Source organism: Perognathus longimembris, chromosome 1, assembly GCF_023159225.1.
Source record: "Perognathus longimembris pacificus isolate PPM17 chromosome 1, ASM2315922v1, whole genome shotgun sequence".
Lineage (NCBI taxonomy): Eukaryota > Metazoa > Chordata > Mammalia > Rodentia > Heteromyidae > Perognathus > Perognathus longimembris.
This window is the reverse complement of record NC_063161.1, coordinates 158,429,524-158,454,716: the sequence shown is the minus strand read 5'-3', so window position 1 is coordinate 158,454,716 and position 25,193 is coordinate 158,429,524. Positions and strand designations below refer to the sequence as shown.

The following is a 25,193-nucleotide window of genomic DNA, read 5'->3' as shown; positions in this document are numbered from 1 at the left end:
CACTGGGTGTCAGTGGCCCAGGCCTCTAATCCTTGATACTCGGAGCCTGAGATCTGGAGGACTATGGTTCAATGCCAGCCAGGGCAGAAAAGTCTGAGACTCATTCTCCAATCAAGCAGCAAAACGCCAGAACTGGATAGAGTGTGAGCTGTGAACAAGAGTTCAAGGCCACATACTGGGGTGGGAGTGGGGGTAGCACATCGAAATCAGCAACTTCTCAAAACTCTACTGCGAGCCACAAAGTCCTTGTTTTACTCAACCATCACCCAAAGGGCTAAGTGTAAGCCTTATCCAAAGGTGGCATTCAGTTAGAACAACTTTTCTATGTGAAAACAAAGATTAGGAGAAACCTTAGCTTTGGGTGAGAAAAAAACTTTTTTTCTTTCAGTAGGGCTCACGCCTGTAATCCTAGCTACCCAGGAAGATGGATATCTGAGGTCAGCACCGGAGGATCACAGCTCCAAGCCAGTCGGTGCAGCAAAGTCAGTGATACTCTTACCAGATCCAGAAGTGGAGCTGTGGCTCAAGGGGTACAATACTAACCTTGAGCAAAAAAGCTCAGGGACGGCCCTGAGTCCAACTCCAGGACTGGCTTTTTCTTTCCCCCTTTCTCCCTGGAGAAACCCATTTCCCAGGAGGAGGGGCCAGGCTGCTCTGCTCTCCCAGGGAGGGGCTCTCAGGACTTCTTGTTATGGGCGGCAGTCGCCAGGACTGCCAGTCATCGGCTGCTCTTGAGGGGTGTGGGTAAGGACCTCGATCCCGGGGGCTGCTACAGTGAGTAGCACAATGCACAATGGACAAGCACAACTTTCTGCAGGCCCGACACAACCCAGGCAGATGGAAACTCTCTAGGGCCAGGATTCTCAGAATACTCCCATCCGGCCAACATGTGATGTTCGGATGTGTTCCCCAAGGGACCAGAGAACAGGTGACCCCCACCCCCTTCCCCATGGCTCAAGGTGGGAGTCCCCAGCAAGAGTGGTGGGCCCTGCTGAACCAGGCCTCCTCTCACCTTGACTGCTACTCTCCCAGATCTCAGTGCCCAGGCTGCTGCCCGGGGCAGCCACGTCGCCTTGCTCCAGACACAGGCTGTTTTGCTTCTTAGCGAATCGAGGAGGAATGCGAGAAGCAAGGCCTCGGCCTTTGACAGGTACCTGGCAGGAAAGACAGGGTGAGGCAGCCTAGCCTGAGGATGCAAAAGGAAAAGCACCCCAGCTCGGTCACCACCCTGTCTGCAGGATGGGTGGGGTGCGAGGCCAGGCCCAGCAACCAGCCCACGTGTGGCTGTGTGCAGCGCCCCGTCCGGCCCCGAGTCTTGCAGCCTGGAACGCTGGCCACCCCGGGTCTGAGTCCTGCTGGGTAGGTCAGCCTCCCTGGGGCGCTCCCAAACGCTCCCACAGTGCATTGCGGTGGGAGGTGACTCCGCCTGCCTAGTAAGTGAGCGTGCCCTCCCTGCTGCTGACCACCCTGGGCGGCTGGTGGGGAGGACGGCCTCACGCACCTGTGCGGCTTGCTCCTTCTTTCTTCTCTCCTCCTCCAGGAGGCGGCGCTGCTTCTTGGTGAGGGCATCGATGAAGCCTTCGCCCACCTCGCTCTCCTCCCCAGGGCTGGACGTGCAGTTTTCGATGATGGCATCTGAACAAGAGGCCACAGAAAGCATGTCCGTAAGATGGTGGGGATGACCCATCCGAACAGACCAGATTCCTCAGGCACAGCTGGGCTCAGAAGGTAGGGGCACTGGCTGGTATCAGGGCACATTTGCCAACGGGATGGGAGCAGGATCACATACACAGCGTCACATCCCTCTGGCCTGACACACTGCCAACTGGAGCGGGAGGCCCAAGCCACACGATGGGGAGGAACCATCTTTGGAAACGAGCCTGTGAAAGCCAGCTTGCTCCGACCAGCTGTAGCCTTGGAAAGCTGACGCCTCCCCATGGGCCCGTTAGCCTCCTTTAAAACTGGTCACTGGGTTAAGAGAGCACCACAAAGCCGGGCACTGGTAGCTCAAGCTACTCAAGAGGCGGAAGATGGAGGATCTCGGTTCTTGAAGCCAGCCCGGGCAGGAAACTCTGTGAGACTCATCTCCAATGAACCACCAGAAAACCGGAAGGGAAACAGTGGCTCCAAGTGGTAGAACACGGGGCTGGGAACACGGCTTTGTGGAAGAGTGCTTGCCTTGCATGCATGAAGCCGTGGGTTCCATTCCTCAGCACCACAAAAACAGGAAGAAGAAGAAAAAAAAAAAAAAAAAAGGCTGGAAGTGGCGCTGTGGCTCAAGGGGCAGAGTGCTAGCTTTGAGCAAAAAGAAGCCAGGGACAGTGCTCAGGCCCTGAGTCCAAGGCCCAGGACTGGCACACACACACAAAAAAAAAAGCACCAGGAGACAGGGATTTGAACTCCATGCTCACTACTGCAGCCCCGCAGCTTAGCCTGGTGCCCGTACAAGGCAGCTCCTCTCCCAAGGATGAAGGGAGAGCAGACTCACTTCCGTAGCTCAGGTCAAATGGCTTCCGGGCCTCTTCCTGCTCACTCGCCCTCCGAGCAGCCAGAGCGGCCTCCTTCTCTGCCTTCTCCCCGGAGAGGTCCGGGCTGTCGGAGCCAGCACGGGTGGCCCGCTCCAGGGCGTAGGGCGCGTGGCCGCTCCCAGCACCGCACCCAAGACCTCCAGGCAGAGCCTCGTCGGGAGACCTGCAAGGGAAAAGAGGATCTTAGGAACTCAGAAGCCACAGCAGGGCTGCGCAGGAGGGAAGGAAGAACCGGGCTGCACACCGCCTGCAGCGACAGCAGCCCCCGGATCCAGGCCCGCCCACCCCACCCTGGCGGGCGGGCAGTGCTCGCAGGCAAGTGTGTGCGGAGCGGTGGCCACGGGCACCCCTCCTCAGCACTCCCATCCCCAGACTGCAGAGGGGAGAGGACGAGGGGACACGTGCCCAGGACGGGGCAGCCCAGGCCGCACCCTGCCGCAAGGCTCAGCGGCCGGAGCCTGGAGAACTGGGGCACAGCCACACTCCCGGCACCGGGAAGCAGCCTGGGCGTCCTCGGGGTGCTACCGCCCTGGGTGTCCACGCCCGGACTCCTAAGGACTTTACAAGTGCGAAGCCATCTTCAGGGTGTGCTTCGAGGGCAGGGAGGGCCCCAGCCCCGAGTGGGCAAAGCCATCCTTTCCCCCTACGGGCACCAAGCGCAGACCGTCCACCCCGAGAAGAGGTGCTGAGGGCCTCGGGTGGCCTGATCCCCCGGGCACATCCAGAGGGCGCAGAGCAACACAGCCACTTGGACAAGAGCCGGAAGGCCAGAGCTACCCAACCAGGCTGCTGCTCGGCTGGCTCCGGAGCACGGGCACCCAACGGGGCGGCCAGTGCGGGCCTGGCCCCACGCAGGCCGCAGCCCCTCCCCGCGGGGGGGCTCCACGCACTCCCAGAGGCCGGACAGGGGCTCGGGACAGACAGCAGCCACCGGAGCGCCACTGGGAGTGGGAGGTGGTGGACACTTTAGGTTTCTGTTTATCAAGCCACAACGTCAACAACAACACACCATGAGAAGCAGACAAGCGATGCAGGAGCGAGTGATGGAGACGCTCACACACAGGGGCCGGGGCGCCTGGCCTGGCGGGGTGCATGCATGGACTGGAGCTGCCGGGAGCAGGACAACAGGGGGGCCTGGGATGGTGCTCTTGTTACCTTTTGGCTTTCAAAGGCGTCCCACTCTGCTGGCTCTCAGCACGGGGGGAAGTCTCACCACCACCTGGCCTAACGGGCTTCTCCCCAAACCCTCCCGGCTCCAGCTTGCGGCTCTGTCTGTCCACCAGGGGCCTCTGGCTGGAGAAGCTCCTCTTGGCCAGCTCCTTCTTCTCGCCCACGCTGGCCCCGGGAAGGCCACTGTCCCCCTGCGAGCCCGGGTCGGCCGCATGGCCTTCGCGCCGCTCCCGGCGCTCGCTGAAGTCGCTGCTCTCCGAGGCCGTCTCCCACTCTTCGTTGGCGTGATCAGAGGAATTCTGGTAGGCCAGCTCGGGGGACCGGCGCCCCCCCGGGCCGCCCTTGTCTCCGGGGCAGAGTTTGGACCTGCCGGGCCACTGTCCGGCCAGCAGGTGGGGGTCGTCCTCGGGTCCCCAGAGGACGAGGGATTCGCGCTCTTGGCGGAGGCGCCGGAAGCGAGGGGGCTTGTCCTGGCGCGGGGGCCGGCGCCTGCGGAACGGCCGGTTCTCTGCGCTCTCCGGGTCGGCGCCGTGGTCGTCCTGGAAGAAGGCCCTCCGGTCGTCCAGGCGGCCGTCCTCGCAGGCCCTGCTGCCGTACGCATCCGCGTGGCGGTAGGCGTCGGGGGTGTAGTCTCGGTCTGGGGCGCGGCGGGCCCCGCACGGGTCGGGGGAGCCGTACTCCTGCCAGGAGCCACCTGCGCTCCGGCCCTGCCAGTGGGGCGGCTCTTTGGAGACGAAGGCTCGGCGCCCGTAGCCGCAGTTGCTCAGGCGGGGCGGGAGCGCGCGCCCGAAGGCCCGGGGGCCCCGGCTCTTGGCGTCCAGGCTGCTCTGGTCCTCGGGGCACATCCTGGCGGAGCGCCAGGAGTCTTTCTTCAGGGCGCTCTCCTCCCGCTCCGGGAGCGAGCCCTCGCCGTGCTCCGCGCCCCTCTGGCGCCGGCGCTTGGGGAGCTCTTCGTACTCGGAGCCCTCGCTGTAGGTCTCGCTGGCGACCCGGCGCCGGGGCTTGGCTCGGGGGCCGTCTTCGGGCTGAGGGAAGTCCCGCAGGCCCCGGCCCCGGCCGCCCCGCTGGCCGCCGCCGCTGCCGTAGAGGGCGCGAGCCCCGAGGACCCCCCCACCGCACAGGCCGCTCCCCGCTCCTCCGGTGGGCCGGCCTCGGAAGGAGAACTCCCTGAAGCCCCGGCCCCGGCCGCGGGCCTGCCCCCGGCCCCCGAAGGCCTGCTCTTCGTCTATGAAGATCCAGTTGTTTCTCTTTGGCGGGGGGAGCTCGCCGGGCTCTCTCGAGGCCCTGGTCTCCCCGGCCGTCTCCAGCTTCCCGTCCTCCTCGTACTTGCTGCTGGCCTCGGGCCCCAGGCCCCCCTGGGCGGACGCCTTGTCCTCCGGGCCGGCAGGGGTGGTGTTGGCCAGCGCGGGGTCGTTCTCCTCGTCCTCGTCCTCTTCCGCCTTGGGGCCTGGCTCCTTGGCGGCGGCCAGGCGTGCGCTCCCCTCGCCGAGCCCCTGCCTAACCTTCTCCAGCTCCTTCTCCTTCTCCTCCACCTTGAGGGCTTTGAGCACGGGCTTCTTGATGGGCCCTGACCTCCGGGTCCTGCCTGGCTGCTCCTGGTGCTGGCTGCGGGAGCCCCGGGGTTCCGGGGTCCACTCCGACTCTGGGGCCGGCTGTTTCTCGGGGTTCCCTTCCTGATCCCAGGAGACGTGAAAAGACGGCTCCTCCCGGGGCACCTCCTGCTCCGCACTGTTGGCTGTGTCAGCGGCCTTCAGCTGATGGCCAACGTCCCAACTGCTATACTCTGGCTTTTTCTCAGCCGGGACAAAGTCAGGCTCCAATGGGGGGCACCTGAGGTTTGGGGTGTGACTCGCAGGAGCCCCCGCCTCCTGAATATTCTCTTGGGGTGGAAATGAAAGCTCCTGGCCTATCCTTTGAGAAGAAAGACAGCTGTCAAAGTCTGCTTGGGCCTTCTTGTCAAAAGCACTCAAGTACTCCTCCCCTCTCTCCTCAAAGAGATCGCGCTGGGCACTTACGCCCCCTGACCTTCCGGGGGAGGCACAGTAAGAGCTTTCATTCCTGAAAAGGAACCAGAAAAATCAGTCAATGTGATTGGAGCTTGGTTCCTGGTTTCCACGCCGAACATAGAGCTTAGTGGTAAAAAGAAAAAAATGTTTTTTAAAAAGAAAGGAAAACACAAGCAACCATTTATTTGCTCTATCTTTAAACACGTTGCTCTGTGGCCCTGTAGTCCGTGCGCTGGAGAAGGCGGTGGCTGGGGGTGGGCGCAGAGCCACCCTGGAGACAGAGAGGAGCTGGCGGTCCCCCGGTGCGATGAACAAGCTGGAGCCTTGGCCCGTCCTGGGTCGGGACGGCTGAGTCCCGCAGGAGGCCCCACCGTCGGAGAGGGCCTCCGCGCACGCCTCCTCGCGCGCCTCCCCGCCCCCCCGCACGCCTCCCCGGCGGCAGGGCCTCCCTCTGCAGCCAGAGGCGGCCTACGTACGGCGCAGGCCGGCAGGGCGGAGCGTCATCTCACCTGACATGGAGGTCCACAGCCAGGGAGTCGGGGGGCTTTGGGTGGGGGAGCGCGTAGCCCTTGCTCTGCAGCGCCATGTAGCCCTCGGGGCTCCACACGGGAGCCGCGTCCATGGCGGCCACTTTCCTTTCTTGGAGCGGAGGCACACAGCTTTGATCTTCAGAGCGGCAGCCAGTCCCGGTGAGGGAATCTGGGGGCATCAGGGGCTTCATCAGTCCTGGAGAAAGCCAAAGACCAGCGCCCGTCAGCGGCCGCGAGAGCGGGACCGCAGCCTCGGGGCGGACGCGGCCGCCCGCAGCAGCCCACCTTTAGGCTCTCCCTCCTCCCTCCTGCGAAGGGCTGCCGGCGCGCCGGCTGGCTCCCGGCCTTCCAAGGCCCCGGGAAGCCGGTCTGGGAGATTTCAAAGCTGATGAATGCGAACTGGGCATGCCAGCAGAGGCGCCGGACCCACAGCCCTGTGGGACAGAAGGTATGGCGTCCTCCTGTCCTTACCAGAACATGAACACAGCAGCACTCCGCATGCTGGCTAGGGACTGCTGGCCACGAGGGGGATGGCGAAGAGCGTGAGTGGGCATAAGGGTTAGGGAGAGGATCTGATCCCGGGCACGCTTCTCCTCCGAGCCTCCCAGCTTTGGGGCATAGCTAAGTGGGGGGAGAAAAGGCACTGCTTCTAGCCACCGCTGGCCTAGCTGCTGGCAGCCGGCTGCTGGAGAGTGACACGCTCTCTCTGGCAGACCGAGGCTCAGTACAGGTCAAGCATTTACTATGAGGCCTGGACACGGGCGGAAGGTGTGCATGGGATGTTAGCACCTGAAAGCCCTGCCTTCCACAGCAAAATCCTGCGCAGGGTCTGCTAAGTGTTCGGCTTGCAGAGCTGAGTTTATAAGAAAACAGGCCCCCTCACAGAGCTGAAACTTAAAATGCCACCAGCCAGTTTAAAAAAAAAATAGATCTAGGTATAGAAAGAACTAAACTGAAAATAGTTCTGAGGCCTCAACTTTCTGGAAGGTACTGCAGGTGGCTGCCCCCTCCCTCCCTTAGCTGAGGAATCCAACCCAAGGCTTCTCAAACATTTCTACCTCTGAACTAAGCTTGCAAAACCCAAGAAGATACAATAACAAAGTAGGAGTCCGAGAAAGAAGGGATTCAACAAGAGGAAGATAAATAGGGGAGGAGTCCAGTGGTATCACCTTGAAACAACCAACTGTTTTAATACTAGGAAGCATAAACACACAGGGGAGGTGGGGACGGGGGGGGGCTAATGGAGAAAGTGAAAACGAATGTAGTCGTTATGTTCCATGTGCATGATATAAAATTGAACTTGAGAGTAGAGTGAGAAGAGGCAAATGATGGAAGCAGTCACATCAAGAGGTATTCTACTCATAACCTGACTTGTGAAGTAATAAAAAATGAGGTGGAGCATTTTGAACACCTTCATGGGGAAAGTTAACTGTGTGATGATAGGTGGTCCTCACCTCTGACTGGGTCACCAAACACAACCTTAGCCAGAAAGGGGCAGCTCAGATCTATGTGCCCTTGAGGCCCAGGCTGCCATGACACCTGGACACTGGAGGAATAGACCGACAGCTAGGCCAGTAGGAACATCCAGTTTGGGCGCCATGCCATGCCCAGAGATCAGCCTGCTGGGCTTGGGACACAGGGACTGGAGTCTGGAGACGCCAGAGAAGCTCCAAGGCCAGACAGCTACAGTTCCATGTGTCTCCTAATACATTTCCTTGCCTGAGGCTCCGGATTGGGGGGGGGGGGGTTTGATATAAGCACAGGAACAACAACAAAGAATGAGGAAGAATTTGGGAAAGAATTAGTAACTAGCTGAGAACTTCAATCATTTGAAGTGATAATTATTTGAAGAGAATTTCCTAGAAATTCCTCACATTGAATTGCAATGAATTCTAAGCAGAGCAGAATACAGATGGATTCGTTTGTAGTCCCAGCTAATTAAGAGGCTGACACAGGAGAATCACTTGAGTTCACAGGAAGGAAGAGAGGGAGGCAGGGAGTGAGGGAGGGAAGCCTCAGAGGAAGGGAGGAAGTCTTGAACACAACATATAAAGACAACTTGGTACACCAAAGACAAAGAGAAGGCTGTAAAAGCAAAACAGAGCAGAACAAATCCCCAGGTGAATCAAACTGTCCGCAGCTAAGGGGAGCCAGAGGGCACCAGTTCCTCCAGTGCTGGAAGGAACTAACATCAGCCCAGAAGGGAAGAGCAGCAGAAAGAAGAACAGCACACCAGGCAACTCTCACCTCCGAGTGGATTCTACACTGCCAGTAATAACTGCCTATTTGGTGGGTGGCAAAAAAAAGAGCAAGAACTCAGAAGACTGACAAAAGAGGCCATCGGAGCTCCAGTGACAGAAGATGCTGACCAGCAGGGAGACACGTAAAAACTCAATGTGACCGCTAACAGAAGGAATGAAGAAAAGGGGACTGGAGGAGCTCAGCTGAGGGTAGAGACCACCCCTTATCTTAGCACCTGAGAGGTGGAGGGGAGAGAAGCTTGAGCTTCCAGACAGAGTGAGGTCCTACCACAAAACCCCAAAAAGAAGAGGAAAACCTAACTCAAGCAAAGGCAGGAAATGCCAGGTGCTGCGGTGCGTGCCTAGACATTCAAGGACAACCTGGGCTACACAGCAAGATTCTCCCCCAGAAAACCAGAGGGTGGGGATTCACAACACGAAATGAGAAAGTAGGAGAATCTAGATACAGTCCAGTAAACCTACACATTAATTAAAACCCTACACATCCTACACAAAAACAGATGACAGCACGGGACAGAGCTACAGTTAAGATCACCGAGTGATTTTACGATGGCTGGGCAGCAAAGGCCACGCACCACCAATGGCAAGAGTCAACCCGACTGAGGAACAAGGAGCACCAACTCCCCGCGCCCCAGGCCTCTGGACAGACACAGGGAGCAAAAGTGACCTACCAGGAAGATGTGAGAAATCCCGTCAGTGGGCGTGGCTGAGCCACGCGCCCCCACCCCAGCTCTCGTGGGAGACAGCTTGCACCACCCCGCTGATGGAGAGTAAGAGCCACCAAACGCAGGGAGGGGAGAAAAGGAACACTGAACAGCTTCCACGAGTGTCCAGTCTGGATCAGGACTTGGCAAACTGCCACCTGCAAAGTCCAACTTGCTGTGTATTTTCAGCTCGCTATGTATTTTCATAAAATTTCATTAAGAAAACAACCGCAAGCACTTACTGCTGTCCGTGACTATTTTTATCCTCTAGCAAACAAACTGAGTGGCTGATGGCAGTATTTACTACTTAGCCACTGATGGAAACAAATGAGCAAATGTACATCTAACACAATTAGAACACGATAATTTAAAAGGAAGCCAGAGTGCAAAGGCTGAAATTAAATAAAACCCAAATAAGACAAAGTAATAAAGGAATTCAAAATCTGATTAAGAAAATAAAGTTAAAAACTGCATTAAACTCATCAGGGGAAAAAAAGGAGGAAATACAAAGGGGCAAATAACACAGTAGAGGCCTGAGAATTAACCGGAGCCACAGCCACAGCCACGCATAACCTCCAGGCTTCTCGGCAGCCTTGGAGACAGGGCCCTGCCTTTCCTGTCTGCAGGTGTGGCCCCCAAACCTGCACCATGTGACAGGACTGGAGGCGGGCCTCAGTGCTGAAGGTGGCCCGAGACCCCGCAGGCCCCGCCCCTGGCGCTCACCTGAAGGATGGAGGGCTGAGGGGTAGAAGTCCACGGGGGTTCGGGCAGGTGTGATGCGGGGGTCCATGTAGGGGGGCATCATCATCCACCTGGGGTCGAAGCCCAGCATCTGGGGGTGGTGCGGGTAAAAGGTGCGCTGCGGGTGCGAAGGCGGGGGGTACACGGGCTGCCAGTGCTGCATCTTGTACAGCTGCTCCTGGGGGAGGAAGAGGCTCCGGTCAGGGGGCCGGGGCAGGCGCCACACGCGTACCCAGAAGGACACGGGGACACCACCAGGTCACGCTGCAGGGTACTCAAGGCACGTGGACAGTCGTGCACGGGCCCAGACAGTCCAGGCTTCCACGTGCATCGGGGACCCCTGGGCACTGGCCACTCTCCCTGCAGCTCCCGAGGACGCCATCATCCACCCACCTCCCCATACACACCAGAGAGCCGCACTGGTCATGAGCTCCAACCCTCCCAAGAGCCTGCAACCTGCCTCCCTCAGGCTCCCCGGGACCGCCAGGGCCCTGTGGGCGAGAGGCCCGGCCTGGCCTGCTTCCCAGGCTCCGACTCCGCCACCACACCCCTCTGCCCTACGCTCCTGCAGGCCCGCGCCAGGCCGAGGAGCGTGCTGGGCCTCACCCACCCCACCCCCGACTCCAGCAGGAAGGATCACAGCCGCGCACCCCCGCAGACCCCGTCCCCCGGGTCCCTGGCCTTCTCCAGTGGCACAGGGGGTACCTGCACCTCTGGCACTCTGGATGCACAGAGCACGGTGCACAATGGACGCATCGTTCAAAACCAAGGCTCTGCCTCCCTCTCCGCAGGATCCAAGAGCTGAGCAAGCCCCGAGGACAACCTCCAAGAGGCAGGCCGCACCCCCTTTCCGCTCCCCAGCCAGCAGGGAGCCCGGGGTCTCTCCTGGCCGGGATGCCCGGCGGCCCTGCCGCACACTGAGAGGGGAAGGGCCCGGGCCCCAGCAGGGCTCTGTTCTTCAGAAGGACACACCCGCCCTGGCCTCCCCCACCCCTACAAAGGGCTGCCGCCGGTCCCCCAGGTCCCCATTGCAAGTCCTGGGGTGATGGTGATGTTGGCCCCCACCTCACAAGTAACAGAGCCTCTCAAGCGCCCCCTGGGCCCAAAGCGCAGAAGCCGGGTTACAGTTCTGCTGCAGACGGAAGGAAGCCCTGGAAACAGGCTCACGATGGCATTCCAGTTAACATTAGCTCGCCGGGCACCAGCAGGGAGGCCTGCTGCCTCAGTTTCTACCAAAATGCAGCCCTAGTGACACTGCTTCCTTTCCTACTGCTCTAGGACCGGTGGCTGCCGCAGGCCAGGCCAGGGGACTGGAGGATTGGAGCTCCCCCAGTGCTCCGGGCAGCCTCGGGGGAGGCCGCCAAGCCTCTGCCACCCTGGGGCAGGCACTCGCTCTCCCTGGCTCACAGGCGAGGCGCGGGGGCTGGACGGGCACTGCCAACCCGTCCCCGGCCCCCGGCTCCCGCAGCCCTGCCAGGGCTCCTCAGGACTCGCAGACACCTGCTGGGGAGGAAGAACACCCGCGCCCCCTTCCTTACCAGGGGTGGGTGGGGGTGACCTCTACACAGACCAAATGGGTGGTCAGGCCAGGGAAGGGGGCTGGAACACGAAAAGGTGTTGGGGTACGGGCCTGGCAGACTGGAGGGCAGTGCCAGGTGCTCCTAACAGCCCGCGAGCGTCTGCTGTGGCCCGCTTACCTGCTGCTGCTGCTGCTGCTGTTGCTGCTGCTGCTGCTGCTGCTGCTGCTGCTGGCGCTGGAAGCGCGGGGGAAGGGACTTCTGGTATTTGCTGAACTCCTGGGCAGGAGACCCGGCCTCCCTGACCTCCTCCTCACTGCTGCTGCTGCTGCTCTGAGCTGCTGCTGGGGAAGTTGTGGGCGCCTCTTCGGGGAACGTGGAGATGGCTTCCTGGGCAGGGAATTCTGGGGAACCTAGAGAAGGAATACCACAGCGCGCTCACAAGAGCTTGGCTGACTGATGGCGAACTCCTGTGCTCTCCTTCTCCTGGTCATGTCACTCTGTGGTGGGGACGTGCGCCACTCTACCCAGGGCGGGCTAAGCGGTCCTCAGACACCCGCAGACCCCACTGCGGACGCCCTGCAGACTCCGCTGAGAACACCCCGCTGACCCCACTGCATGCGGTCCCAGTGAGTGGCAAAGTTGGGACACAACCAGGAGCTAAGGGATCAAGACAGCAGGCATGAACCCAATAATAGCTGTGTGTCCGCCATGGGACACCCCCAACTGTGTGACTCTACTCATTCCGAGCCTCCCTGGCCTGTTCCATTCTCTACCACAGGGCTTCCTTGAACACTAAGATGCTCCACACTAAGAGGCTCCACAGAATGTGCTGGAAAGAGTCTGACACACAAAATGCTTAAGGCAGTATCTCCACCATCACCTCCCTCCACAGGCACTGAGACCAGCCCGTCTCCACTCAGACTTTGGTGAAGAGCAGAAGAAAAACAGGCTTTCCAGGAGCACACTGGCCAGAAAAGCTCTGGCAACACTCAGGCAAGAAGCTTTACCAGGAATGCACATGAGCCACGTCTCCTAAGAGCCGAAGGGGCGAGGAGGGGCCGCAGGCAGAGGCAGGCACGCACGCCTGTTCTGCTTCTCATCCACTACCTGAGACCCTGCCTCTTGAAACTATTGCCCCAAAAAACATATTCCAAAAAGCGAGCGGGCTTCCTGCTCATTCCCTGCTTTTTTGCTTTTGGTGGTACTGGGGGAAGGGGGGGGAGGTACTGAACTCAGAGCCCTGAACCTGATTGGCTTGGCTGAGCCAATGATGCTCTACTATTGGAGCTACACCTCCAGCCCTGCTCTTCTCCTATTTTTGGAAATGGAGTCTTGTGGACTTTTCTGTGTGGATGGGCCGCAAACTGTGATTCTCCAGATCGCCAACTCCTAAGTAGCTCTTATTCCAAGTGTAAGCCCCTGTGTCCTGGTGGAGCCTGTGTCTTTAAGACCTGTGAGCCAGGCACCAGTGCCTCACGCCTATAATCCTAGCTGCTCGAGAGGCTGAGTTCCGAGGATCACAGTTCAGAGTCAGACCGGGGAGGAAAGTTTATGAGACTCGTATTTCTCATTAGCCGGCAAAAAGCTGGAAGTGATCTGTGGCTCAAATGGCAGAGTGCTAGCCTTAAGAAAAACTGCTGCTGGGGATATGGCCTAGTGGCAAGAGTGTTTGCCTCGTATACATGAAGCCCTAGGTTCGATTCCCCAGCACCACATATATAGAAAACGGACAGAAGTGGCGCTGTGGCTCAAGTGGCAGAGTGCTAGCCTTGAGCAAAAGGAAGCCAGGGACAGTGCTCAGGCCCTGAGTCCAAGCCCCAGGACTGGCAAAAAAAAGAAAGGAAGGAAGGAAGGAAGGAAGGAAGGAAGGAAGGAAGGAATGGAGGGAGGGAGGAAGGGAGGAAGGAAGGAAGGAAGAAAGGAAGGAAGGAAGGAAGGAAGGAAGGAAGGAAGGAAGGAAGGAAGGAAGGAAAAGAAAAATAGCTCAGGAATAGAGCCTGGGCCCTAAGTTAAAGCCCCAGGACCAACACCAAAGAGGACAGTGTGGTAATGATGATTAGGACAAGACACACACAGCAGCGTGCTTTGCATATGGCGCTGCAAGCAGGCCCTTAGCACCGGCGGCAGAAATAGGTTAAGAAGCTGAGCCAGGACGCTCTCCAGGCCCGGGACCCAGGCCTAGCAACTGTGCTTCCCAACACAACACGGTTCTAGCCACGGAGTGCCAAAGCGAGGGGCCTGCCACTCACTACGCAACCCGGAAGGAGATGGCAGCAGGCCAGGGGCCCAGCGGGCGCAGCGCGGGCCGGGCTCTGACCTTTGCGGACAGTGGGGCCGTTCTCCGGTGGGGAGGCCTTCTCGGTGCCGGGCGAGCGGGACGCGTCCTTCTCCGCCTGCCTCTGGGCCTGCCTGCACTTCTGGTCCAGCTGCTTGAGCTTGGCGGCACAGGCGGCCAGCCTCTCCTCGCGGGCGCGGCGCTCCTCCTCCTCGCGGCGCTTCCGGGCCCTCTCCACCGCCTCGGACATCTCGGACTGGATGAACTTCTGCCTCGGGGGCGGCTTGTCCTCCTTGTCCTCCGAGGACTGCTGTCGGAACACGCCGCCCGCCGGCTTCTGCCCAGGGAACAAAGGAGAGGCTGTGGCCAGTGAGCCCAGGATGAGGGGCCGCGGCGGGCCCCTCGACACCTCCAGGAGGCAGTACGGACGTGGCGGGCAGGCCTGGTGCTGGGGCCATATGGCTCTCCGTAGCTCGGGCTGGCCTGGAACGCACGGTCCTCCTATCTCAGCGTTCCCAGCGGGGCTCAGACAGCATTGCTCATCACACACCCAGCACCCGGGCTTCTGCTCCCCTCTGTCCTGAACTGTATCTGGAATGTGGTTTGGACACATGGCAACTGTCCACGCCTAACTTGTTTACAAAGTGGCCGAGAGAGAGGAAGACCAGGACCGGGCGGTGAGGGTGAAGGTCTCACCCCGGCAGGAATGAGCGAAGCTCGCTCCCATGGCTGGGGCCTCACAGGAGCCGCAAACCCAAGTTTCAGAGCCAGGTGCTGGTGGCTCACGTCTGTGATCCTGGCTGCGTGGGAGGCAGAAATCTGAAGATCACTGTTTGAAGCCAGCTCAGGCAGGAAAGTATGAGGCTCTTACCTCCTAATGACTACCAGAAGGCTGAAAGTGGAGCTGCGGCTCAAGTGGCAGAGTGCTAGCCTTGAGCAAAAAAGGCCCAGAATTAGTGCCCGGGCTCTGAGTTCAAATAGATGCAGTACTGACACCAAATAAAGGGGAAAAAGGGGAGGGTGAGGGATGGCTGGGAATGTGGCTTAGCGGTAGAGTGCTTGCCTAGCAGGCATGAAGCCCTGGGTTCAATTCCTCAGCACCACATACACAGAAAAAGTGGAAGTGGCGCTGTGGCTCAAGTGGTAGAGTGCTAGCCTTGAGCAAAAAGCAGCTCAGGCCCCAGGACTGGCAAAAAAAAGCACAAGGCATGTTGAATACCATCTTTGGGTATTTTTATCCACTTCCCAGTCTTACTGGTTGCCAGGTATGGAACACGCCGAGTGCCAAAGATACAGCAAGAAAACAGCAAGAAAACCTGCCGCCAGCACGGTGCCAACGGCTCAGTGCGACGATGCGGACCGCAGGCAGGGGTGGACCGGGCCCCCCGGCCCAGCGACACTTGATGCCTGCCCCCTCACGGAGTGGATCTGACCCCCGACGCAGGGGATCTGCTCACTGACACAGTGGCTGCGGCTGACCACCGATACAGTGGATCTGGAGGCACGGGCACACGAGGGTGGGGCACTGGTACCAGTGACACGGCCAGGCACGGAAACACCCAACCCAGGGCCCAAAGTACCTGGTAGTCAGGGCCAGAGGCCCAGCCGTGAGCCTTCCTGGATGGGGGCTGAGGCTCCGGTCCCTTCCGGGGAACACGGGCCATGCCCACGGGCTCCCCCCAGTCCTTCCCTTCCTCTTGAGTGCGCTTGGCGTCCACGCTGTCTGCAGAGCTCATCGACAGCTGCCGCTGCCTTCTGGGATCCCAGCTGTTCCTAGGACAGGCGGGAGTCAGCGTCAGGTTCCCCCGGCCCCGCAGGCGTGGCCGCGGCCCCTGGCCCCGGAGCTAGCTTGGCCACAGACGTCCACCCCCAGCGCACGTGGACACCACATGGTAGGCAATGGCGTGATCGTCCCATCGCGCCCTCCCCATGCCTGCTCTCCGGAGCAGGAAGCGGAGCCTCAGAGAGGTGAGGGAAGCCACTCTCGCGAGAAAGAAGTCAACCGACGCGAGCCAGGCCTCTGCCTCCCAACGCCGCAGACCCCCGTCCCGCGCCTGGACAGCAGGCGCCCACCCACGCCGTTCACAGAAACCACGGGCGGCCCACCGTGGGTGCCCCGGCGGAAAGCGGGGGGCACGGGAGAGGGGACGCCCCCGAGATGGCTGTAGCCAAACAGACACACGCACGCTGGTGCATGCACCAGCACAGGCAGGGGGAGGATGAGGCGGGGGCGGAGAGGAAGAACACGGCCACCGGCATCCTCTCCCTGCACTCTACGGGCTCTCAGAAGACGGGGGAGCCGGGGAGACGAGGGGCGGGGCTGACGGGGAATGCACAGACCGGGACGGCACTTTTGAGGCCGCACACCATGCACAACAGCAGGGGGGAGGCTTGGAGCCAGGCGTGAGTGCAGGGTTACGAAGGGCACGAAGGGGCACGAGCGAGCAGCCCAGGGACCATCGCTCAAGGGCAGGTGTAGGGAGGGGGCCGCATGGTGCTGGGAACCCGTGTCCCTGGCTGCAGCCCACGCGTGCGGCCTACAGGCCACCCGGGCTGAGAGGCAGGGAGAGAGATGGCCCGTCTGCCATGGGGGCCTTTGCTTTTGCTTTCAAGGCACCAAGGACAGCAGTGGTGTCCCCAATGCACTCAAAGCTTCAGGCGAGACCAGGGGCCTCCACGAACGAGCTCCACTTTCTGTCTCACCAGAGAGCAGAAGACGGTCCCTGGCTCCCCCAGGAGAGGGGCGACTGTGTCAGGGGTTTTGGAGCAGAGATGGAATAACAAGGAAACAACCTGCAGCCCCACTTCATAAACAAGCAATTACCCAGGAGAAAACAAGTATCTGTCACATAACAGAGTGCAACTGTCTGCACAACAGACAACGGCAATCACATTAGAGAAGCGTGCGATGAATGCATGCAGATGGAGGCTGACAGCGGCGAGAGGGGCCCACGCCGGGCGCTTACCACGCGGGCCGGCCGTCCTTCACAACTTCCTCCTCCTCTTCATCGTCGCTGAACTTCAGCTTCTCGGAGTAGTCCACTTCTTCATGGAGGCCTACGACAGCATGAGGGACCAAGGGAGGAGGAGGGAAAATGAAATTCCCCATCAGGTGCTTAGAGTGCCACAGTAAAGAGGCCTGCATGCAGGGGCAACAAGAGCCAAGTCCCGTCCCAGCAGAAAGGGGAACTCGGCCTCGGCTTCCTCAGACCAACCTTCCCACGGGCAAGCTTTACATCTCCACAGGGTATGTCACCAAGAGATTCAAGGCACGGGAGAATGAGCAAGGAAGGTAGGAAACACAGTCTACACTTGCAACACAATTCCTAAGCCCTCGTGTCCACGCGTTCCAACCCTAAGCAGCACCGGTAGTACAAAGTGGGCATCAACTGACAGCAAAGCGCAAGAGAGATGATCCATGCAACACAGTATTATCTGGGCATAAGAAATACTGAATGTGGGCAGGTACTGTAGTATGTGTATCCTTCTTTGAAAGGCTCGTGTTACATGAAAGACACTAGGCTGGACAAACCACATGCTACATGGTTCCATTTATGTGAGATGTCCAGAATATGAAGATGCAAACCGACAGAAAATAGGGGCCGGGCTGGGAATATGGCCTAGTGGCAAGAGTGCTTGCCTCCTATACATGAAGCCCTGGGTTCGATTCCTCAGCACCACATATATAGAAAATGGCCAGAAGTGGCGCTGTGGCTCAAGTGGCAGAGTGCTAGCCTTGAGCAAAAAGAAGCCAGGGACAGTGCTCAGGCCCTGAGTCCAAGGCCCAGGGCTGGCAACAAAACAAAACAAAAAAAAAAAAAGAAAGAAAATAGGGGCCATGGCTGGGAATGCCTGTTGATGGAAAAGATTGATTTCTCAGACAACTGAAGTGTTCTAGCACGAGACAGAGCTGTACCTGCAACTGACAAACACAGGGGAAAAGGCAGAGAATTGTAGAATTACAACCCAATTTTCAGTTCTTTTGCCGGGACAAAGGCTTGAACTCAGGGTTCTAGAGCCTTCCAGTTAGCATTTTCCCTCTACCGACTGAGTAACAGCTCCACTTCTAGCTTTTTGCTGGTTAATGGGAGGTAAAAGTCCCTTGGATTTGTATGCCTGGGCTGGATCCAAGCAAGATTCTCAGACCTCAGCCTCCTGAGTGGCTAGGGTTATAGGCACAAGCTGCTGGATGAACTGTAGACACTAAAGGGGTGAACTGGGCTGGGAGTATGGCCTAGTGGCAAAGTGCATCGCCCGTATACATGAAGCCCTGGGTTCGATTCCACAGTACCACATATATAGAAAAAGCCGGAAGTGGTGCTGTGGCTCAAGTGATAGAGTGCTAGCCTTGAGCAAAAAGAAGCCAGGGACAGTGCTCAGGCCTGAGTTCAAGCCACAGGACTGGCAAAAAAAACAAAACAAAACAAAGGGGTAAATTTTGTACATTAAAATGTGTAAACTCGGGCTGGGGATATGGCCTAGTGGCAAGAGTGCTTGCCTCCTATACATGAGGCCCTGGGTTCGATTCCCCAGCACCACATATACAGAAAACGGCCAGAAGTGGCGCTGTGGCTCAAGTGGCAGAGTGCTAGCCTTGAGCAAAAAGAAGCCAGGAACGGCGCTCAGGCCCTGAGTCCAAGCCCCAGGACTGGCCAAAAAAAAGTGTAAACTTCTCATTAAAGTTTCCTTGCCCTTTGGGGGGGTGGGGAATGTGTAAAGTGAGCGAGGTGACAATGTCTCACACCTGTAATCCTGGCTACTCAGGAGGCTTAGATCTGAGGATTACAGTTTGTATCCAGACCAGGCAGGAAAGTATGAGATTCTCATCTCCAATTAATTACCAAAAAAAAAGCAAGAAATGGAGGAGCTTTGGCTCAAGTGGTAATGATGTTCAAGCATAGCACCTAGGCCCTGAATTTAAGCTCTAGGACTGGCACCCCCCTCCCACCAAAAAAGTGTTATGCAAGTCCTAGCATAAAAAAGTAACAAGAGCCAAGCATCTGAGTGCCGAAAAGGCCCACGCCAACCACAAGCTGGCTGGCGACCGCTTGCCAGCCAGAGTCAAGTCCAAGCAAAGACAGGAGAGGCGCACCAGCCACCTAGCCGGAATATGACCGCACAGGAAGACAGCGAGACACAGGGCCCGGGGAAACACAGGTTCCCAAGCTCCTCTGGGATGGCCCCCAGGACAAGGCACAGAATATAATCTCTGACTACAACAGCATTAGGTTAGAAACCTTCCATGGCCCAACAAGAGACCATCTCGGCGGTACTCAAGAGACATCAAAAAGAAAGGAACAAGCACAGCCATGACAGACTACAAAAGAAAGGAAAAAAGAAAACTGACTCGAAAGGCACAGTAATGGGTTAAAGAAATTAAGCCACTGAAAATGTCTGCACCAAGAAAATTGGCAGAGTCCAACCTCCACTGGTGAATTTATGAGGATTGTTGTTGGTTTTGTTGGTCCTGGGGCTTAGACTCAAGGCCTGGGCCCTGTCCCTGGGCCTCTTTGTGCTCAAGGCTAACAAGCACTTGAGCCACTGTGTCACTTTTGGCTTTTTTGAGTAGTTTTATTGGAGATAAGAGTCTCACAGAGGGCTGGGAATGTGGCTCAGTGGTACAGTGCTCACCTAGCACGCATGAAGCCCTGGGTTCCATTCCTCAATACCACATAAAAGAAAAACACAGAAATGTTACTATGGCTCACTCACGTGGTAGAGTGCAAGCTTTGAGCAAAAAGAAGCCAGGGACAATGCTCACGCCCTGAGTTCAAGCCCCAGAACTGGCCAAAAAAAAGTCTCACAGAGACTTTTCTGCCCGGGTTGGCTTCCAACTGAGATTCTCAAATCTCAGCCTCTTGAGTAGCTAGGATTACAGGTGTGAGCCACCAGCAAACAATTTTAAGAAAGAAGTCTACAAAAAAAAAAAAAAAACCTCAATGAATTAAAGAAGAAATATTTTCAACTCTGTTATGAGCTAAGCAGAGCCTGTCTAATACCAAATCCGTAAGATTTCTTCTCTGTTTTATTTCTTTTTGCCAGTCCTGGGGCTTGAACTCAGGGCACGGCGCGGTCCCTGAGCTTTTTCATCCGTGATTGGTACTCTAGCACTTGGGCCACAAGCTCTACTTCCAGCTTTTTTGCTGCTCGAGTAGAGAGGTAAGAATCTCATGATGGACTTTCCTGCCTGAGATGGCTCAGACATCCATGGTCAGATCTGAGCATCCAGAGTAGCTAGGATTACAGGCGTGAGCCTCGGGGCACTGGGCTACAGGCCCAGAATCTTAAGATATTAGCGGAGTTTAGGCATACAAACAATGGGGCTTAGTCCAGCAATACTAGGTTGGATTAGTACTGATACAATCTACCACATTATCAAAATAAAGGGAGGGGGGAATCACATGACCATAGCATGGGAAGGCATTTACCCATTCATGATTAAGAAACCAAAACACTGCAAACTCAATCTGGCAGGAACCTCCCTAGCCGGACAAACAGCATGCACAACCAGCTCACACTGTGCCACGCAACTAAGAGCAGAGAACTTGAACTCAGCACTGCCTCTCGCATGCACAGTAAGCCAGGAGAAAAAGGCACACACTGAGAAGGAAGATGCAAGACTGTGCTTCTTTCTAACGGTCACAGAGTCTACAGAGAGTCAATGAAGACTAGCAAACCACACCATCAGCATACCAGAACCAACTTCAGTTACCATAACATCTCAACACACAACGCGTGGAAATCATCACAAGAATGAGTAACAATAATATACTATTACAAACTTTAAGAAGGAGGGTCGTCTTGTTTTGCTGAGCAGGCCAGCCTCAAATGCTTGGGCTCGATCTGCTGCCCTCAGTGGGTGGAAACGAGGTGTGCCCCCCCATTCATGACTGAGACTGAAGCGCGGGCCTCCGGCATGCTAACACGAAGACCGCCCTTCTCTCCTGTGACTACAAAGGGCAGAAGCCATGTCGACCACTCAACTGAGGGACTCAGACCCTCCAGGACCTGGAGCTGGAGGTTCAAATCCAGGTGCCACGTGTCCTCACACAACAGCAGCACCCCGGCTGCAGGCTGGCTCTGGATCCCGACAGGTTGAATGATTCTAAGTTTATACGCACATGCAAAGGACTCTTAGCAGTCACGCTGCTAAGAACACAGCTGGAAAACTTAGCACCACCTGGATTTAAGCTTTACTGAGAAGCTGCGTGTCAGACTGGTATAAGGAAGAGCAGGTCAGATAACAAGCAGGCCCAGATGCACAGGCCTAGCTGAGCTTTGCCGAAGTAACTCGGGGGATGGGACATCACAGGAAAAACAGACATAGGGGGCGGGGGGGGGGGGAGTTAGCAGCATCCTCTTCTCTTATATCCAAAGGCATAATGTGGCAAAATGTCAGGGAGCATGCTCACATCCAGACACAGGTAGACAGACACAGTAGTGACCTGCAGATTGGTGCGGTGCACACTGAAGCTTAAGACCCCTGACCAGACCGGAGCAGGCCAGGACTGCAAGGGGAACACCAGCGAAGCACAAGCTCCACCAAGACTGGCAGCCTCACACCCAACTGAATAAAAGAAAGAGCTGGACCTGGTGGCTCACGCCTGTAATCCTAGCTATTCAGGAGGCTGAGATCTGAGGATCTCGGTTTGAAGCAAAGTCTGTGAGACTGTCATCTCCAAGTAGCCACCAGAAAACTGGAAGTGGAGCTGTGGTAGAGCGCCAGCCTTGAGGAAAAAAGCTCTGGATAACACCTAGGCTCTTTAGATCAAGACTCTCGCTACTAACACCCCCCACCCCCACCCCTAAAAGAAAAGCATGGATAGCTCAGGGCTGTAATCCTAGATATTGAGGAGACTAATACCTGAGGATTACAGTACAAAGCCAGGCCAAGCAGCAAAGTCCATGACACTCTTATCTCCAATTAACTACCCAAAAAAGTCAGAAATGGAGCTGTGGCTCAAGTGGCAGAGCACTAGCCTTGAACACAAAAGCTCAGAGACAGCGTCCACGACTGGCAAAAAAAAAAAGGAATGAACAATGTGGAAGGTACCAGAATATCAGACTGCAAATAATACTCCAGAGCCATAATAATGAAAACAGCTTGGTACTTCCACAAAGACATGAAGACTAGTGGAATAGCGTAAGAAGACCTAGGAATAAAACCACACGCCTACAGCCATCTGATTTTTGACAAAGAAAACAAAAACAGTCTGGAGCAAAGACAATCTCTACAAAAAATGCCCAGGAAATGTTTGGTTTATGTATAGCAATTGGAAACCAGGCCACTGTGTCTCACCCAATACAAAAATCAACTCCAAATGCAAGAGACATCGTCATGGAGGATCTCAAGATCTGAAATTTTGGAATTGCTATTAAAAAAGAAAGAAAGAAACCAGGGCTGGAAATAAGGCCTAGTGGCAAGAGTGCTTGCCTCATATACATGAAGCCCTAGGTTCGATTCCCCATCATCACATATATAGGAAACGCCCAGAAGTGGCGCTGTGGCCCAAGTGGCAGAGTGCTAGCCTTGAGCATAAATGAAGCCCGGGACAGTGCTCAGGCCCTGAGTCCAAGCCCCAGGACTGGAAAAAAAGAAAAAAAAAAGCAGGGAAAACTCTAGAAGACATAATTTTCCAAAGAGGACTCCAACTGCCCAAGAAATGAAAAATGACAAATGAGACTGCATCAAATTCAAAGGTTTTTGCACTTCAAGGAAACAATTACTAGAACAAAACAAGCCACAACAGAGAAAATCTTCACTACTGGTTCAACGGATAAAGGATTAACATCCAGAATATATTTTAAAAAAAAACAAAAACCTAAAACAAAAAAAGGGGGGAAAAACAGCAAAGGAACAAATAATTCTATCAATAAACAAGCAAGTTGCACAGAAGTTCTCCAAAGAAATGCAAATAAATACATGAAGAAATGTGCAACATCTTTAACCATAAAAGAAATGCAAATCGACCACACCAAGGCCAGGTACCAGTGGCTCACACATGTAATCCTAGCTACTCGAGAGGATGAGATCTGAGAATCGCAGTTCAAAGCCAGCTGAGACTCCTTATCTCTAACTAACCACTTAAAAACCAGAAGTGGCGCTGTGATGCATGGTAGTAGAGCACTAGTTTTGAGCAAAAGAGCTCAGGACACAGTACCCAGGCCCTGAGCTCAATCCCTATAACCAAACAAACAAGCTAACAAAAAACCCACACTAAGATACCATCTTCTCTGTCACACAGCAGGAGATCAGATCTGTAATCTTAGCTATTCAAGAGGTTTGAGATCTGTGGATCAAGGTTCAAAGCCAGCCCAAGGCAGGAAAATCAATGTGACTTTTATCTCTAATTAACCAGTAAAAAGCTGAGGCAGAGCTGTGGCTGGAGTGGTAGATCACCAGCATGGTGTGATAAAGCCAAATGAAAGCACAAGACTCTCAGGTTCAAGCCCCCGCAGTGGCCCAAAAACAGAAAAGGAAAAAAGATTCTATCTCCTCCCAGTTAGCATGGGAATCCTAAGAAATGCTGGCAAGCATGTCCTCCTACACAGTTGATGGGCCACTGTGAAAATCCACCGGAAGGTTCCTCAAAAGACTAAAAACAGACCTTCCCATGACCCCCGCCCCCCCCCCCCCCACAAACACACACACACACCACCAAGGGGCACAAATATCCAAAGGAGAGTAAGTCACCATACCAGAAAGACACCGCATACCCGTGCTGATTATAGCCCTGCTCCAAACAGCCCAACGGCAGACCAGCCAAGGTGCCCCACAACCCATGAAGGGAAAGGGAAGCAATGGTGAGCCAGACACTGGTGACTCTAATTCCAGGTACTCGGGAGGCTGAGATCTGAGGATCCTGAGTCAAAGCCAGACAGGGCAGGGAAGTCCGTGAGACTCTCATTTCCAGTTAACCAGAAAAGTCCAGAAGTACAACTTGTAGGTGGAGACAGGAAGGAAAAACTGGGAGAGAAGGAGTGGCACTGTCCAAAAAGATATGTACTCTTTACCTCTTTTATCTAAGCGCAGCCCCTCTGCACATCATTTTTACAAGAACTTTCAAAAACAAACGTTTTTATAAGCCAGATGTGGAGCTGTGGTTCAAGTGGTAGAGCCTTGGATAAAAAAAGTTCAGGGCTGGGGATATAGCCTAGTGGCAAGAGTGCCTGCCTCGGATACACGAGGCCCTAGGTTCGATTCCCCAGTACCACATATACAGAAAACGGCCAGAAGCGGCGCTGTGGCTCAAGTGGCAGAGTGCTAGCCTTGAGCGGGAAGAAGCCAGGGACAGTGCTCAGGCCCTGAGACCAAGGCCCAGGACTGGCCAAAAAAAAAAAAAAAAGTTCAGGGACAGCACGCAGGCCCTGAGTTTCAAGTCCCGGTACCAGCAAGCACACACAGACACGCACAGAGCTTGTTGTTGTAATTAAGCTTTTCATGGTGACAAAGGAAAAGCAGCAGCTGCAGGGAGGAAGCCGGCGATAAGGAGTACTTGTGATCTCATTTCTTTCACTATGTTTTGCTTAAAACACGCACTGCCAAAAGATTTTTAAGAAGCTGCGTGTCAGGCCAAGGGCCCCAGCAAGGCAGAAGTCAGGAGGCTCCCAGCGCGAAGCCAGTCCAGGCAAAGAGTCAGCGGGCCCGGCCGCAATTAACCATCAGGTTTGACGGCACATGCCTAGGGGCGAGCAGGAAGCCCCAGGAAAGACTGGAGTCCAGGCTCTCACTCCACCCAAGTGGCAGAGACGCCACGTTCAACCCCACTATCTAACAGAAAAAGCCAGCACGTTCCTATAACCACAGCGCTTAGGAGGCCGAGGCAGGATGGTAGAAACTTCCAGGCCAGCCTAAGCCGCGTAGAGACCCTGTCGCAAAAAGAAAAGGAAGGAGAAACACCCTGCATGCTGGGAACGCGGCCGGGGGGCAAAGCACCCCAGAAGCTCTTTTATTAAAGACCACAAGAGGATTCGGATTCGGGGCTGACGGCAAGAGGACTCGAGCAGGGACGCGGCTCCCCGCGGGCCCAGCCGTCTTCGTGGTGGCCCGGTCCGGGGAGCCCCCGGAGCAGCCAGGGTCCCCTCACCCACCTGCCCAGCCGTCGTCGGCGTCTGTGTCCAGATCGTCGAGGCCCTTCAGGTTTTCCGCATTGATGATGGTGGGCCGAGGGGCGCGCTCCACCAGCTGCCTCAGCGGGCGGACGGGGCGAGCCAGGCCCAGCCGCTCTTTCCTAGTGGGAGGATCCCGGTCAGGCACGTGCGGGGAGGGACACACTTCTCCAGAAGCAAGTGCCACGCCATCCGTGGGCACAGGGCTGCCGCTTACAGAAGTAGGCAGTGACGAACCCCGGAGCGAGGCTTCCCCGGCCCTGCCCCCACCACACTCCCACACTGCCCCGCCTTGAGAACCCCCAGCTGCCACCCAGTCCCCCCGCCCATCCCCCCCACCCACTCCGCA

General features: G+C 56.5%; 1 protein-coding gene across 4 annotated transcripts in view; it reads right to left on the bottom strand.

Moving 5' to 3' along the window:
• Prrc2b (proline rich coiled-coil 2B) overlaps positions 1-25,193 on the bottom strand; it is a 71,329-nt gene that overhangs the window by 12,085 nt on the left and 34,051 nt on the right. For 2 of the 4 annotated variants that reach the window (XM_048345199.1, XM_048345206.1), the window contains exons 9-19: positions 24,827-24,966; positions 16,702-16,792; positions 15,316-15,508; positions 13,778-14,072; positions 11,638-11,870; positions 9,923-10,118; positions 6,214-6,430; positions 3,684-5,756; positions 2,489-2,691; positions 1,502-1,635; positions 1,013-1,154 (exon numbers count right to left, since the gene is read on the bottom strand). In XM_048345199.1, coding sequence (XP_048201156.1) covers positions 1,013-1,154; positions 1,502-1,635; positions 2,489-2,691; positions 3,684-5,756; positions 6,214-6,430; positions 9,923-10,118; positions 11,638-11,870; positions 13,778-14,072; positions 15,316-15,508; positions 16,702-16,792; positions 24,827-24,966 — 3,917 coding nt within the window. Of the gene's footprint in view, positions 1-1,012; positions 1,155-1,501; positions 1,636-2,488; positions 2,692-3,683; positions 5,757-6,213; positions 6,431-9,922; positions 10,119-11,637; positions 11,871-12,208; positions 12,220-13,777; positions 14,073-15,315; positions 15,509-16,701; positions 16,793-24,826; positions 24,967-25,193 lie in introns of all 4 variants that reach the window. The other 2 variants (XM_048345216.1, XM_048345225.1) reach the window with 2 other exon arrangements.